Genomic DNA, 17,932 nt, shown 5'->3' on the forward strand with positions numbered 1-17,932 from the left:
GTGGCTTAAACTCACGCTGGGCGCATGTGCTTGCATGCCCAAGATCCCAAGAGGAGAATGAAGGAGAAGGGATTGTGGCATGGCCATCCCTCTGGAGGGGTGATTTCTCGTTTTCTGTCTCTCTGTCTCTCTCTTTCTGGTGAGCACATGTGCCCTATAGCAAAAACCTCTCAAAAAAAAGAACAAATGGACCTATAGGCCATAGGAGTTCCTAGAGAGCCACTGTATTATAGTAATAGACATGATTTCCTGGATCCTTAACAGAAACATTTTCAATTTAAGTATTATTACTTTTGAGATCTGATGCATTTTTGGAAATTGCTAATTATTTAAGCAAGTTCCTATTTGTGTTCTTGCATTCGTTTACTCAAACGATTCATTTTTATGGATGAATAATAGCACTGAGAAATTAAGTGTGTATTAAATGGAGGAATCCATGTAAAAATAAGTTACCTAGACTTGAGATTCATTTATCCAATAAAATATTAAATATCTACTATACCAAGCACTGTTCTGTGTGCTGTAGTTACAACTGCTTTCATGGGGCTTACATTGTTACAGCAGAGGTGAACAAATAATACAACAGGTAGTGATGAGTGCTATGAATAGAAATAAAGTGAAGGTTTAGAAAAATTGGAGGTTGTATTTAAGGGAAAGCCTCTCTGATGACATAAATTTGAACAGAGCCTTGAAGGAGAGCAGGAAAATTAAATATGTTTAAAATATTTTCACCAATACAGTAAATTATTATTTTGAGATTTAAGTAACTACATTTCACTTATTTTTAGGTAAATAGTCTATGCATTGACAAAACTAAGATAGTTTTGGTTTTATAATTTCTCTATCTGGAACCTTAAAAAAAATTTTGTTTTTATCTAAATATAGTATTCCAAAGTATTTGTGAATAGAAGAATAATAACATATTGTTTATTAATTACAGTCTTAAAATTATTCTAATTTAGTATCATAAAACCTTTTATTCTCTATATATTTTAAAACTGCCACCTTTACTTCTAGAAATTACTAAACTACTAAAAACATATATATTTCGTATAAAATTACAGAAATGCCAGTTGAAAGCCATATGAAACAGGGCTACTTTATTTTTAACATTTCTTTTCTATTCTCTCCTTACAGATTGAAACACAGTTAGCAGAGTATCACAAATTAGCTAGAAAATTAAAACTTATTCCTAAGGGTGCTGAGAATTCCAAAGGATATGACTTTGAAATTAAGTTTAATCCTGAATCTGGTGCCAACTGCCTTGTCAAGTACAGAGCTCAAGTTTATGTAAGTAATCATGGCTACTTCAAAGGGATTTAAATTATAAGCTCAAGTTTATGTAAGTAATCATGGCTACTTCAAAGGTATTTAAATTATATCATTGGCATCTTTAAGTGTTTGAAATTCTGTCTTTCTTCTTGGTAGGAAAAATCTTCACTCCTTTATATCTAACTCAAAACCTTTTCTACCTCTCTACCTACTTTATCTTATTCAACTAGCCAGTAAAATTTGATTACATAGAAGATAGATACCAGGGAGCCATCCAAGTAGCTCAGTGGTTAAAGTGGCTGGATCCTACATGGCCAGCTGCACCGTTCGAGTTCTGGGCCCAGTGACTTAAAAAACATGCCAGGCGTGTGTGCCTGTGTGCTAAAAATCCTGATAGGAGAATGGAGGAAAAGGGATTTCAGCATAACCATCCCCCTGGGGGATGCTTGCTCTCTCTCTCTCTCTCTCTAGCAAGTGCATGCGCCCTATAGCAAATTTAAAAAACAAAATTACAATAGATAACCAGGACAATAAAGACAATGATGACCTAACTCTTGCTGTCTGGTTACTATTATTCCCCCGAATGGAAAAAAGGCATAAATAAATTAAATAGGTAGATAGGTAGGTAGGAGATGCTTTATTACAAATATTTACAGTGGGGGCTAGCAGGTGACATACTGGTTAAGGCACTGGACTCCTACATGACAAACCCCACTGCAAGTTCCAGATTTGGTGGTTTGAAAATCATGCCGGGCACATGTGCATGCATGCCCAGGATCCCAGGAAGAGAAGGGATTATGATGTGGCCATCTCCCCCATGCCCCCCGGGGGTGATTTCTCACTTTCCTTCTCACTGTCTTTTTCTGTCTCTCTCCGGTAAGCACATGCACCCTATGGCAAAAAACAAGATCAGTTCTTCCTATGCAGCAGAAAAGATTTCGTAGAGATGGTGATCCTGAAATGAAATCTTGAGATATTTTTTGGAGGTGGTCTGTTGAAAAAAATTGTAGGCACAAGGACACATTTTAAGACAAAGTGTTAAGGGGCATTAAGAATGCCAGCAATAAACAATGAGAATTGTGTACCTTATTTCAAAGCATAGTCAGTCAGGTATTTGGGTTAAGAAAATGTTTAGGTTATTTTATTGTAACTGCTCAAGTTATTCACAGATTTAAATATTATAGTAGTCCCCAAAAAGTCAGTTTTCAGAATACTTAGTTTTTAAATAGAAGAATGTCAATTAAAATCAAAAGCTATGCATTTTTTTTCCTTGAGACAGGACTTATTCATTCATTCATTCATCCATCCATTCATTCATTCAGCAAATATTTACTCTGTTCATATTATGTTCCAAACCAGTCAGGTGCTAGAGATAAAACACACTGCTTCCCAAACATTATAGATTGTTGGGACAGACGTTGATTAAATCAAGCTAGACTTATTTTCAATAGGAAAAAAAAAAAAATTCGTCCAATGAACATTTAATTCCTTACTGAATTGTTTCTCAAGCCAGTAGCCAGCTAGCTGAGTAGGTATTGTAGATAAATCGATTGATGTGTCAATAGATAGGCAGGAGGCAGGCAGATAGAGTTTACTTACCACTATTTTGAACAGTTTGACATGTCTATTACAATTAATCATATCACTGTAGAAAAGATTACCTGGTACAAAAGGAATGCATGTGCTCAGAAAAGAGAATTTTAATTTGACCTCTGGAAACAGTTTTACATAATAATAGAATAATAAAAGTAGAAAAAACATCAATAAGGTACAACACCAACTGTCATAAATAGTATTCAGTGAAAAGTTCATAAAGAGATTTGAGAGACTATTGCATCTTTTTAAAAAAAAAAAAAAAAAAAAGCAAACTGGGGCCAGCAGGTGGCGTCGTGGTTAAGGGCACTGGCCTCCCACATGGCCGACCGCTGTTCAAGTCCTGGACCCAGTGGCTTGCTTTCTCTCTCTCTCACCTCCCTCCTCCCCTCTCTAAGCAAATTTAAAATTAATTAATTAATTAATTAATTAAGATAAATAAAAAATAATAATTCAAAAAAAAAAGGCAAACCAACATTAAAACACCACAATAAATTCAAAAGATGACTTATAATGATGTGGAGTTTCTTTTGGAGTGGTGAAATGTTTTGGATCAAGAGATGATATTTATACAACGTTGTGAATGTACCAACTGACTCTGAATTGCATACTTTGAAAGGTTTAATTTTGTGTTAAATTTATTTTAAACTATTTTAGCTTAACCATTTTAAAATATGAATTTCACCTCAAAAAAGAGAAAAAGAGAAGCAATAAAGTAGTGTGCTGGAATAAAACCAGTAGAACAGAAGATAAACATAAGAAAAACGGAATTGTGAGACTTAGAGCTGAAAAGGATTAAGAAAAATCAATACATCTAGAGAACATGTCATAAAAAATGCAACCTACACATAAACTGTTTCCCCAAAAATACTGCAGTAAACTACGTAAACTAAGTGTATATGTGAAATGTTTAAATAATAATGGTGAATTTTTAGAATAGATGAGAAAATATTGAATTTTGCAGATGCTCAAAAGCAGATTTATGATTACAGAAATTCCATTAAAAGTTAGTTTTGTTTTCTTATTGATGATATATTCAATTTAAAATATCATGTTTTACTTTTTTTCTCCAAATATGTCTCTTCCTATCACAATATTTAGATGGCTCATAAGAAAAATGTCATAATTACATGTTATATCACCCACATGCCTATGTATTTTATAGGTGCCTCTCAAGGAACTCCTGAATGAAACCGAAGAAGAAATTAATAAGGCTCTAAATAAAAAAATGGGTTTAGAGGATACTTTAGAACAAGTAAGTAGTTAAACATAAAAGAATCATTAAAAGCAAATATAAGATTTATAAAACCTAAAATTAAATGTGATTTGTGTTTTCTGATTGCTAAGGGATTACTTTTTTTATGAAAAACAGAATTGGGTATACCTTTGACAGATATATTTGAAGTAATTATTATGGAATAAAAAGGGGTCAGGGCAGCCCCGCCCTGCCAGGTCCCAGAACCTGCTCACTGCACTCATTTTCAGTGGTTTCGACTCCCTGTTAGTCACTGCCTTCTGTCCCATCTACTTCTAACCCCTAAAGGAGGCAGAGGAATGCCAGAAGGAACAAACCATTAATGAAGCTGTTACTGTTCAAGAAGTGCAGCCAACAGGGTTAAATCCGTTTGGTTTGATCCATTTGGCAGCAAATGAGAAGGCTACATACTACTCTAATTAAGAAAGTAGATGTCGGGGCCGGCAGGTGGGTGGTGGTTAAGGGCGCTGGATTCCCACATGGCAGACTGTGGTTTGAGTCCTGAAACTGGCAGCTTGCTTTCTCATTTTCCCTCTTTCAAAATCTCATTCTGTCTCTCTCTGGTCAAATTAAAATACTAATAGTAATAATAATAAATGAATTTAAATGAAAAAAAATTATTTTAAAAAAAAAGGAAGTAGATGTCTTCCTACTTTCAACTCTACATCAAGTACACAAAATCACCCCACTATCTAATGATGGCTGGAGAAGAAAACACTGTAATGCCATAAGAGTGCTTATAAGAAAAGACTCCACAAGGATCGATAGTTCCCTTCTTAGATAGCTAGAGAACCTTCAAGCAAATTAGACCATTAGGAAGGTTCTCGTGATTCTATTGACTTTTCCAAAATGAAGCTAAGTCACCCAGCTGTGTTCTGAAAAGATCTGCTTATCATTCAGCCTCTACCACTTACCCAACTGAACTGCGATATGAATAGAAGCAACCAGTGGGCTTGACAAGGTCTAGATCTAGTTTGCTATCTTCCAAATAAGAGAGTTCAGTGAAAAAGCACCATGCTAAGCTGCCTCCTAGGGCTTTTTGAAAATGTTCAAGTAGGTAAAGCTCTTCGGGGACAAGGTCCTGCTGTTTAAGAATAAACAGTTCAATTTAACCATCTCTTCTTGCAGATTGCTCCATATTTAAAAATAAATAAATTTGAAGCAAGTCAAACTAGATAAATACACATGCACAGGAAAAATAAATGATACATTAACAGAAGCAAAAAAATGTATATTAAAATGATTTATTTTTACTTCAAAAAAGGAATTTAAACATTCTAGGCTTTACTTATCACTGATGATGAAGTGATAGGAAACTAAGTAAGTTCCTTTGTTTAATAGAAAATTGCCTCTTTAACTTGAGATCATTTATTCTCTTTTTATACTAAAAGGGGTTTGAAGTAGCTACCTTTGAAAGATGTGTATCATTTAGCTGTGATAAATTAAGTGGGTTTTTTTGTTTTTATTTTTAACTAGGTTTTTCATTCAGGATCATGGAATTTCAAGAGAATTCAAAATTCTGTTTTGGTCTCAACTGGTCTCAACTGATCTTAAATACACATGGCTAGCTTTAACAAGATTAAATATGGCTATTACTCTTTGGAAGAATGCATGACTGAAACCAAATAGCAAACATTATCTAAAAAAACTAATATGAACTTTTTTTTTAAACATCCCAGAAAGCGAACATACAATGAAAAGCTAGGTAACTAGCAAAAATAGATAAAGTCTAAGTAAAGCTAGACTTCAAAACTAGAGAGCAAAAATAATTTAGAGGATCAGGTTGGCGTGGTGGTTAAGGTGCTAGACTCCCACATGGCTGACTGCAGTTCAATTCCCATACGTGGTGGCTTGCTTTCTCTCCCTCTCTCTCTCTCTCTGTCTCTCTGTGGTCAAGTTAAAAATAATAGTGATAATAAATAAAATAATTATTTAAAAATTATACTAATTTGTTTATAAATTAACAGTAGTAATAATTATAATATTTATATAATATAAGTGAGAGTTTAAAAAGCACTCCCAGCTACTAGTAGAAAAATACATTAGTACCCTTATTTTGAAATGCCTTTGAAATTAATTTCTCTTTTGGGAATAGTAAACTTTTTGGATGAATGATAGATGAGAGACCAAAAGGACTAGAAGAACAACATAGGTCAGTTAGTTGATTGATAATATAAAAATTCAGTAACTTGTTGGGACCAACAGTTAGCATAATGGCTATGTCGCTGGACTCCCATGTAATCGACCGCGGTTCATGTCCCAGACCCGGTGGCTTAAAATTCATGCCAGGTGCATGTGCGTGTGTGTCCAAGATCCCAAGAGGAGAATGGAGAAGAAGGGGTTGTGGCGTGACCTTCCCCCCTGGGGGGTGATTTTTCGCTTTGTGTCTCTCTGTCTGTCTGGCGAGCGCACACGCCCTATAGCGAAAACCTCTCCCCAAAAAAAAAAAAATTCAGTAACTTGTTAAAATGTCTTTGATGTGTAGACTGATTTCTCAACATAACTTTTATTCCCCAAGTTGAATACAATGATAACAGAAAGCAGGAGAAGTGTGAGAACTCTCAAAGAAGAAGTCCAAAAACTGGATGATCTTTACCAACAAAAAGTTAAGGTAAGAACTTGGCCATAGTTTATATAGAGTAGCTGAAGCTATGTCATGATTTATTGTCTAGGTATACATTCTGACATCAAAACTGAAATCTTTAAGCTATATACTCTAACTTGTTTTAGCTTAGCTTCCAAATTTATTGTAGGAAGTTATTTTGTTTCATAAAGGACATTTTTCTGAACTAGAGCTATTTTACCACAGAATGCACTTACTGTTCTATTAATATTTTATTCTCATATATATGATTCAGTATTTTTGTAGTACTAAAACATGTTTTAAATGTAACTTCTTTTACTTTCGTATGACTTAAACATGACCTATGCCTAAAGATTGAACTCCTATAAAGCCTTTTGTATATGTAGTTGCCCATCAAGAGTAGTTGCAAACTAAGGATCCTGGCCAAATACCAGTCTATTTATTTACATGAAACCTAGGTGAGTAAAAGAATAAGACTGATTCTCTGCCACTTTATCCCACCTTGTGACCCATACTTTACTTAGAGAAGTATTCAAATGACACTGTTCATTATTACTTACATAGTTTATGTGGAAAAAAAAGTTTATTTTTAAATTTTATTTATTATATATTTATTTTAATTTGACCAGAGAGAGACATGGAGAGAAAGAGGGAAAGTGAGAAAGCAAGCCACCAAGTCCAGAACTCAAACCATGGTTGGCCATGTGGGGAGGGAGTCCAGTGTGCCTCAGCCACTACGCCACCTGCTGGCCCCTATATGGAAAAATTTTGACACCAATATTTTTTACTTTAGTTGTGTCAAAAAAGTATCAGGAATTTAAAACTTTTCTTTTGACTTGTCTGTATATTTAAGGTCTATACATGTTTTTAATTAATTGATACTTTAATTCCATTTCATACAACCTTTTTTTTGGAGAGGTTTTCACTATAGGGTGTGTGCACTCGCCAGACAGACAGAGAGAGACATAGAGACAGAAGGCGAGAAATCACCCCCCAGGAGGGATGGTCATGCCGCAATCCCTTCTCCTCCATTCTCCTCTCGAGATCTTGGGCACGCACGTACATGCGCCCGGCGTGAGATTTTTAAGCCACCGGGTCCGGGACGCGAACCGCGGTCGACTACGTGGGGGTCCAGCGACATAGCCATTACGCTAACTGCTGGTTCCCCTATACATTTTTTTAAGTAGTGTGAAATTCTTAGAAAATACACCACTTGATAAGATCTACATGTAAAATATGAGACACTCAGTTAATTATTTTTATTTTTCTTATGTCCTCCATTACAGTAATTGACTGTATTCTCAGAAACACTTAAATGAAAGAATGTATCTTCACAAAACTAAGGATTGATGAATTTGGGCTGCTTCATGTATAGCTAATAAATCTGTGAAATAATTACCTGTTATTATATACCTATTATTCACCTAATAAGTCTGTGAAATAATGCCTCCTTGATACTCAGGAGAAAAAAATTGAAATCAAGGTACCATAAGATGTTCTATAGTTTAGAAAAATCCTGCTGAGGGAATCCTAACAGTCCTTTTGAAAAAGTCTTATCTGTGTTTATAGTGTAGGCTCCCCAGGAATATTTAAAAATCTCTCAGACAGAGCCAGCAGGTGGTGTGGTGGTTAATACACTGGACTGCAACATAGATAACTGTAGTTCAAATTCCAGACATGGAGGCTTGAAACACACTGAGTACGTGTGCGTGCATGCCCAAAATCCCAAGAGGAGAATGAAAAAGGGATTGCAGTGTGGCCATTATCCCTGGGGTATAATTTCTTAACTTTCCCTCTCTGTCTCACTCTGGCAAGCACACACCTCCTATGGCAAAAGCCTAATTAAAAAATAAGTAAATAAATACTACCTGGATTATGTAGAATATGAATTTCAAAAAAACATAGCTTGGGACCAGACAATGGCACAGCAGTAAAATGTGACAGTCTATGAAGTAATCTCATATGGTAAGGTTACCAATTGAAGTCCAGAAACCTCCCTGAGTTTATCAGTCATGTACTTGCCCATGATTTGGGGCTAGGTGAGATCTTGGGGTGGACCATGGTATTAAGAACTTCTTGAAGTGCTGTTTCTCTCCCTTTCTGTCTCTCATGGGAAAAATAAATAAACATTTTTGAAAAATAACCATAACCATGACTTTATCCTGATGCTTTATCAGGAAGCTGAGGAAGAGGATGAAAAATGTGCCAATGAGCTTGAGTCCTTGGAGAAACACAAGCACCTGCTAGAAAGTGCTGTTAACGAGGGTCTCAGTGAAGCTATGAATGAATTAGATGCTGTTCAACGGGAGTAAGTTTATCTCTCCAGTATTTATGAGCTTATTTTCAGATTAATTATTTAATATTTCTTTAAAAATACATCTTATTTTATTTGCTTTCTTTTATATTATAAAGTTATTTAGGGTGGAAGAAATAGTGAATAGAACTTAACCAGAGCAGCTTAGTAAAGGTATGTTTTCCTTTGACAAGTACATTCAGCTACTATTAGTTTGCTCACCAAGAAATTACTCATTTTATAGATCTAATTAAAAAATGGCTTCTAATCCCTGAAAACAACAAAATTTTAAAACCATTCAAGTAAGTTTGGCTATTTGTCAGTGAATTTTAATGAAATCCCACTAAGCTTTAATAAACTCCACTAAGCTTCTCACATTTTTAAGTTATAGTTTCTATAAATTACATATAAAATATAGTAAAACATAATTATACTGTAAATTATCTGTAAGTTAGTCTGCTATAACACAGCCTTCCTAATAATAACCACACTGCAAAATCATGCAATAAAAATCACAAAACTTATGGGAAAACCGATATTGGACGCAACACTCAAATGCTCCATTAGTGACATACACAAACAAAAGATGGGAACCTAAGGCAGACACATGTGGAAAAGTTTTGGTTCACATCTAGAGACCTTCTGGAGTACATCAGGCACACACATGCCCGTTATCCAGGCATTCTGGAGCTGGAAGTGGATCACAGCGTAAAGACCCTATCGGGTTGCATTATCTCTGTCTCCCTTAATAAATAAATAAACTGTAAAAAATACATAAATGTTACAATAAATATAGAACCTTCACCTTAGAAAGAAATAAAAACCTGCCATGGGTACAGTAGTTGATATGCTGGGTAAGGCGCTGGACTCTCATATGGCCAACCGCAGTTCAGATCCCAGACATACTGGCTTAAAACTCACACCAGGCGCATGTGGGTTCGTGCTCAAAATCTCAAGAAGAAAATGGAGACGGGATTGCAGCATGTCCATACTCCCAAGATGGGGTGATTTCTCTCTCTTCTTCTCTCTGTCTCTGTCTCTCCAGTGAGTACACACACTCTGTGGCAAAAACTAAAAAGATATATATATATATATATATATCCTGCCATTTCCTTTGGGAAATGGACAATCAGTATTGCAGCTTATGAGTTACTGTGAAAGGTGAAAGGATAGTTATTTGAAATGGGATAGAGAATTGTTAACACCAGTTGTAGATGCATGTGGCTTATTATAGAAGTGGTGAACTGAGGTAACTGGCAGACATTTGAAATATATGCATGTTTGTTTTGTATATACTTTCAAGTATTTCTCAAGAAAATTGGCATAAGCAAAGTGAAATCTACATTATGCTCAGATTTTGCATATTGCTACTAAGTATATCAGTCCAGTTGGAACAAATGCACATTTCCAAGCAAGCAGTATAGAAGAATTTACTGTATATTTTGTTTTGTGTTTTAGAAATTCCCATAGTAATAAAATTATACACCATCAAATTTTTTTCCCTTCATTTTCCCTTATAGATTTTAAAACTTCTATAGGAAAAATTGTACCCCTCTATGTAATAACTTTTACTAAAAATACTAGCATCCTTTCTTTAAAGAATATTCTGCCTTTGTATATATAATTTTCTTATGCCCCCTATGTAAAATCAATATACTAAATAGTTCATCTATAGACACTGTGTACATTTATGTAAAAATATACATTTTTTAAAGATTTATTTATTTAATTCCATTTATTGTTGGTATTTTTTATTTGACCAGAGAGAGGCAGAGACAAAGAGAAAGGGAAAGTGGGAAAGCAAGCCACGAGGTCCAACTCTAACCATAGTCAGCATGTGGGAATCCAGCACCTTAACCACTATGCCATCTGCCTGCCCCAATACACATTTTTTAAGTCTAAAATGGTCCTCAAATAACTAGAAACTTCTTATTTTGAGATTGCAAGTATAAGCCTTTGTGAAAGCCACCTCTCTTCATTTCTTTATTTGTAGTCTAGGGATAGAAACCTTAGTTGAGGTTGAGACCAGCAGATGGTGTGGTGGTTAAGACACTGGACATTCCCACATGATTGACCACGATTGGAGTCCTGGAACTGATGGCTTATTTTCTCACTTTCCCTCTCTCTCTCTCTCTCTCTTTCTCTCTCTGTGTGTCTCTCTCTAGTCAAATTGAAAAATAGAAATGAATTAATAATTAAAAACTAAATAATTCTAAAATTAAAAAAAGAAAGAAATCTTAATTGAGGTTTATTTGGCCTGTAGTTTTGTTTGTTTTGAATTTGAATATGAATGCCTAAATATAAAACTTACAGTCCTCCATTTATAAATTTTCTGTCTTGTTCCTAAATATATTTGAGTTTATAATCCCTTTGGAAATGCACGTAAGAACATTCACTCCAAAACATGTAATAGTCACTCCAAAAAGCTATATGAATTTTTGGTGCTGTTGCTTACAAAGATTTTTTGAAAATGTTTTTATTTCTGTTGTAATGATTGATAGCTGGGCCACTGTGACTATATATAGCAAGCAGCACATAGACCAATCACAAGTTGCTTTTTATTGAATATGGAAATAGAAAGTGAGGTAACTGGAAGTGATATATTAATTTTTTTTCTAGACAACTTAAACCAGAGTTTTTACTTTGCAGATATCAACTAGTTGTGCAGACTACAACTGAAGAAAGACGAAAAGTTGGAAATAACTTACAACGTCTTTTAGAGATGGTTGCTACACACGTAGGGTCTGTGGAGGTATGTGTGAGAAGTTCTCTCATATATTCTAAGAAACATTTTTCAAACTTTGATGTGTTACTATTTTGTTTTGTAGGAATTAAATGATGAATTTTATTTCTTTTGAAAATATGGTCTAGTAAAAATCTGTCAGGAGAATCCTAATATACTTGTGCTTTTTTTTTTTGGAGAGATTTTCACTGTAGGGCGCGTGCGCTCGCCAGACAGACAGAGAGAGACATAGAGACAGAAAGCGAGAAATCACCCCCCAGGGGGGATGGTCACGCCGCAATCCCTTCTCCTCCATTCTCCTCCTGGGATCTTGGGCAGGCAGGCACACGCGCCCTGTGTGAGTTTCAAGCCACCGGGTCCGGGACACGAACCGCGGTCGACTACGTGGGAGTCCAGCGACATAGCCATTACGCTAACTGCTGGTTCCCTATTTTTGTGCATTTTATAAGTAATCTGTTTTGTTTGCATAAACATACACTTATATTTTTTCTTTTTTTTTTAAGAATTATTTATTTATTTATTTGGAGAGGTTTTTGCTATAGGGTGTATGCACTCACCAGAAAGACAGAGAGACAGAAAGCGAGAAATCACCCCCCAGGGGGGATGGTCACGCCGCAATCCCTTCTCCTCCATTCTCCTCTCAGGATCTTGGGCACACATGCACATGCGCCTGGTATGAATCTAAGCCACCGGTTCAGGGACTCGAACCACAGTTGACTACATGGGAGTCTAGTGGCATAGCCATTATGCCAACTGTCCCCAATTATATTTTTTCACAGCAATGCTTTTTTTCTTTTTAGAGAGAGATTTTTTGCTATAGGGTGCTTGCACTTGCTGGAGATACAGAATGCAATACATCTCCCCTTTGAGAGGGATAGCCACACTACAATTTCTTCTCTCAGGATCTTGGGCATGCACACACATGCACCCAGCATGAGTTTAAGCCTCCAGGTCCAGGATTTGAACCATGGTCAACTACGTGGGAGTCCAGTGATATAAACACAGAGTAAAGTATTTCTGAAACATGAAGTTTACCTTATCCCCACTCTTCACATAGCTTGAAAGTTCAACAATAAAGCTATTCCTTCAACCTATGTATAGTCCCTTAAAAGCTAAGATAAATTACTGAACTATAAAATTTGTGGATAATTTGGGACCAGCAGATGCCAGAATGGTTACATCTCTGGAATTCTACATAGTTGACCATGGTTCGAGTCCTGGACCCAGTGGTTTAAAACTCACACCAGGCATGTGTGCATACATACCCAAAATCTCAAGAGGAGAATAGAGAAGAAAGGATTGTGGCATTACGATCCCCCCTTGGAGGAGATTTCTCACTTTCTGTCTCTCCAGTGAGCGCCTGTGCCCTATACCCAAAAATCTCCAAAAAATAAAAGAAAAAGCCTTGTGGGTACCACATTAGAAAACTTGATTCTATCCTCTTCTTCCTAATTGAACCACTTAGTGGCTCTGTATGTTTGCTTAGATCCTTTCAACCATTATTATTCATCTAAACCATATGCCTGAAAATTATTTGAGTGAATATTTTCTTATTCCTCCAAGGATAATGTATAATACTTCTATTATAGATGCATAACAGATAAGCTCATTCATAGCATACAACTGATGGCTTAAGTTTATAACGTCTACTTGTATATATCATTTTATTTCTTCTGTTCTTCACTTTCTTCATCTATAAAATGAGGGTGTTGTAGTAATTGATTGCCAACATCCTTAGCACCTCTAAGTTTCTGTTATCCCTATTAGTCTGTCCTCTATGTTAATTCATTAGTGACTTGCCACTAGGGAATTCGTGTGAAATGTAAACAGAACTATTAAAGTTTTAGTCAGTTAACATAAGTTAGATTTGAAAATCTAATGGTAGGTTACTATTATGTTTTGGTTTGAATGTAGTTCAGTGTGGTTTAAGATCACACCAAATTCAACATATACTTATACTAAGCAGTTTGTATTATGCAAAAGCCATGATCAGAAAGTATAAAATGTTTAATAGCTTAACTGGTAACAGGGAAGAAGCATAAAAAGTCAAATGTAATGTGAGGAAATTTTAAAATGAGTAATGAAGTTAGCATGAATAAAACACAAATTTGGATCTAATGGTATCTTTAGATAGTATATTTTTCTTATGGGACAGAGTATTTCTCTGAGCAGCTGTTGGAGTCTCATATGTGTGCTGTGTCTGGCTTGATGGTCTAGATCAGGGTTCAACAAACTGTGCTCACAGCCTGTTTTTATAAGTAAACTTTTATTGAAACACAGCCACCTCATTTGTTTCCGTACTGTCTATAACCTCTTTTGCACTACAGTGGCAGCGTTGATCACATGGCGGTGAAAACCCACCTGGCCTGTCAAGTCTAAAGTATTTATTATTTGACCCTTTACTGCAAAAGTTTCCTAACTCCTTTTTTTTTTTTTTTTTTGAGGAGGTTTTTGCTATAGGGCGCGTGCACTCGCCAGAAAGACAGAGACAGACAGAAAGCGAGAAATCACCCCCCCGCGGGGATGGCCATGCTGCAATCCTTTCTCTTCCATTCTCCTCTCAGGATCTTGGACAGGAACGCACACACACGTGCCCGACATGAGTTTAGGTCACCGGGTCCGGAACTTGAACCGTGTGGTTAACTACATGGGAGTCCAGCAACCTAGCCATTATGCTAACTGCTGGTCCCCTAACTCATTCTGAGATCCTACTTCTCTGAGGAATATAAAATCTTTTGTAGAGGCAATATTGCAGAATAGTAGGATCAAATGAATTGTTCAATTAAAGAAACAGGATCTCTCCCTTAAAGTCTATACAGAAATCAGTTTCAGATGGACGAAGAGAGGTGCTAATTTTTTTTTTTTTGAGAGGTTTTTGCTATAGGGCGTGTGCGCTTGCCAGACAGACAGAGACAGAGAGATAGAAAGCGAGAAATCACCCCCCAGGGGGGATGGCCACGCTGCAATCCCTTCTCCTCCATTCTCCTCTTGGGATCTCGGGCACACGCACACACACACGCCCGGCGTGAGTTTAAGCCACTGGGTCCAGGACTCGAACTGCAGTCGACTATGTGGGAGTCCAGCGACATAGCCATTACGCTAACCGCTGGTCCGAGGTGCTAAATTTTTTAACTTTAGATGAATTGTAAGAGACTATCTTTATACCTCAGAGGTTATAAAGATATTCTTGTATTAGACACAAAATATACAAACCTCAAAAGAAATTATCTATAAATGTAGTTTTATTTACATTAAAATCTCAACATCAAAAGAAATAGAACAAGGTACAAATGATGGAAGATATTTAAAAACACAACTGATAGGGCCAACCTTGCATCCTAGTGCTTAAGGAAGCTATATCCCACATGGCCAACTATGGTTCAAATCCTGACCAGAGCAGCTTGAAAAACACACAAGGCATCTATGCACATGTGCCCAAAATCCCAGCAGGATGGAGAAGTGAAAGAGAGGAGTGTTTTTTCCCCTCTCTGTTTTTCTTTCCTGGTCTCTGGTGAGTGCACTTGCCCTATGGCAATTTAAAAACACACACACTCATGCACAACTAATAAAGGATTATGATCCAGATATATAGTGACCTGTGAAAACTGAAGAAAGGGAACAAAAGACTTCAATTGGGGGCCAGCAGGTGGTGAGAAAGTGAAGGTGGAAGGATCCCACATGGCCGATCACTGCTTGGAAAACATGCAGGGTCCATGTGTGTATGTGTGTTCCTATCCAAAATCCAGAGAGGAGAATGAAGGAGAAAGGATTGAGGCGTGGGGTATGATTTCTGACTTTCTCACTCCCCACCCGCCCCCCCGCCTCCACAAGAGCACTGGCACCCTATAGTAAACTAATTTTTAAAAGACTGCAATGGGAATTGAAAAAAAGAGCAAACATGGCCAACAGATACATGAAAAGATATATTATTTCCACACTTAAGAAATTGACAAAAAAATTAAAGTTTGATGATACCAAATGCCAGCAAGTTTGTAGTGAAATGGGAATCATCGTTTACTGTTGAGAGTTGTGTGAATTGATACAACAATTTTAGAAAAACAATTTGATACTTTCTAATAAAGGTGAACATACCTATGCAGTTCTCTCCAGGTATTTACTCTGAAGAAATTTTTATACCATATGCTAGGGTACTATACAGAGTTGAACATTGTTCCCTTGAAATTCATGTTTATCCAAAATATTAGAATATGACATTATTTGGAAGTAGGGTCTTTGCAAATGTCACTAGTAAAGATGAGGTCATATTGGATTAGGGTAGACTCTAAATCTGGTGACGGCGATCTTAGTAAGAAGGCTATGTGAAGATAGAGGCATATGTTGGAGTGTTTTAGCTACAAGCTAAGGAGCCCCAAAGATTGCTTGGAACTACTAAAACCTTGAAAGAAGCAAAGGATTCTTCCTTACAGCCTTCAAAGAGAGCATGGCCCTGTTGACAACTTGATGCTAAACTTCTAATCTTCCCAAATGATGAGAGAATAAATTTCTGTTGTTTTAAGCTACCTAGTTTGTAGCAATTTGTTAATAGTATTAATGTTTGAAATAGCAATAAACAAATAACATAGATTATGAAATTCCTATTGCTGCTTAAACAAATTATCTCCTGGAGGGATGGCCACTCTAAAGTCAGTCCCTGCTCCTCCATTGTCCTCTTAGGATTTTGAGCACACACACCCAGTGTGTTTTTTCAAGCCACCTTGAACCACACATTCGGGGACCAGCAGTTAGCATAATGGCTATGTCACTGGACTCCCATGTAGTTGAACATGTTTCGAGTCCCGGCCCCAGTGGCTTAAAACTCACGCCGGGAGTGTGTGCGTGTGTGCCCAAGATCCCAAGAGGAGAACGGAGGAGAAGGGATTGAGGCGCAGCCATTCCCCCGGGGGGTGATGTCTCACTTTCTGTCACTCTGTCTCTCTCTGTCTGGCGAGCACACGTGCCCTATAGCAAAAACCTCTCAAAAAAAAAACACATTCGGCCATGTGGGATCCAGCTTCCCCAACCACCACACCACCGACTGGCTTCCTTTTTTTCTCTTAACTTACAAATATTACACTCTTGTTTGTAAATGGCACAGTTAAATATTTTTAAAGAAACCAATGTTTTTTACATTAACAATTGCTATTGTTTCCACTAGAAACACCTTGAGGAGCAGATTATTAAAGTTGATAGAGAATGTGAAGACTGCATGTCTGAAGATCTCTTGGAAAATATTGGAGAGATTGCAGACAAGTATAAGAAGAAAGCTGCTCTACTTAAGGCTTCTGATGAATGAAGATAAATTTTTTACTACATCTTTATAAATCTAGTTTATTAACAAAAAAATGCATATAACTGAAATTATGATAACAATGTTAATAATTTAAATTATGACAATATGGATTGCTATCGTTAAGTGTGAAAAACAAATTATATACAGGGCTGTAGTAAATAAAATTTCATCAAAGTATGTTTTTTTCCCCCGTCCTTTCTTTGTCTAACTTTAAATGGTGGGGCAAGAAACATAGGTCTAAACCAAAAGTTAGTAACCTATCATATAAGACAAATCAGTCACACCCAATTATTTACATATTGGCTAGCCAGCTTTTGCACTACAATGGCAGAGTTGAGTATAGTCATTCCTTAGTACACTAGGGGATTGGTTCTAGGACGCCTTTGGATACCAAAAGTATGCTCAAGTCCTTTGTATAAAATACATATAATCTATTCACATCTCTTATACTTTAACTCATCTCTGCATTGCTTAGAATACCTGATAACAATATAGATGCTACGTAAGTAGTTGTTTTACTATATTGTTTAGGAAATAATGACAAAGTCAAACTGTCATAGGCATAACTACATAGTGCACATCAGCAAAACATTTTTTTTTAACGATTTTTGCTGTAGGTTGCATACACTTGCCAAAGAGACAGAAAGCAAGAAATTACCCCCTTAGAACTGGGGGTGGGGGTGGTGGTCCAACCACAATCCCTTCTCCATTCTCCTCTTGAGATTCTGGACATGCATGCATATGCACTTGGTATGAGTTTTAGGCCACCAGGTCGGGGATTCAAACTGTGGTCGACTACGGGAGTCCAGTGAAAATCATTACACCATTCGCTGATCCCAGCAAAACATTTTTGATGGGGTTGGTTGCATCTGCAGAACCCATGAACATAAATGGCTGAATGT

At 36.6% G+C, this 17,932-nt stretch overlaps 1 protein-coding gene across 1 annotated transcript in view; it reads left to right on the forward strand.

The window, feature by feature from the left end:
* NDC80 (NDC80 kinetochore complex component) overlaps positions 1-17,199 on the forward strand; it is a 64,506-nt gene extending 47,307 nt beyond the window's left edge. The window contains exons 13-17 of the mRNA XM_006146483.3: positions 4,031-4,120; positions 6,639-6,731; positions 8,882-9,012; positions 11,647-11,749; positions 16,896-17,199. Of these exons, the coding sequence (XP_006146545.1) occupies positions 4,031-4,120; positions 6,639-6,731; positions 8,882-9,012; positions 11,647-11,749; positions 16,896-17,033 (555 nt within the window). The 3' untranslated portion in view covers positions 17,034-17,199. The remainder of the gene's footprint in view (positions 1-4,030; positions 4,121-6,638; positions 6,732-8,881; positions 9,013-11,646; positions 11,750-16,895) is intronic.
* The last annotated feature ends 733 nt before the right edge of the window (positions 17,200-17,932 follow it).

This window comes from Tupaia chinensis, unplaced genomic scaffold (assembly GCF_000334495.1).
Source record: "Tupaia chinensis unplaced genomic scaffold, TupChi_1.0 Scaffold000180_1, whole genome shotgun sequence".
NCBI classification, from domain to species: domain Eukaryota; kingdom Metazoa; phylum Chordata; class Mammalia; order Scandentia; family Tupaiidae; genus Tupaia; species Tupaia belangeri.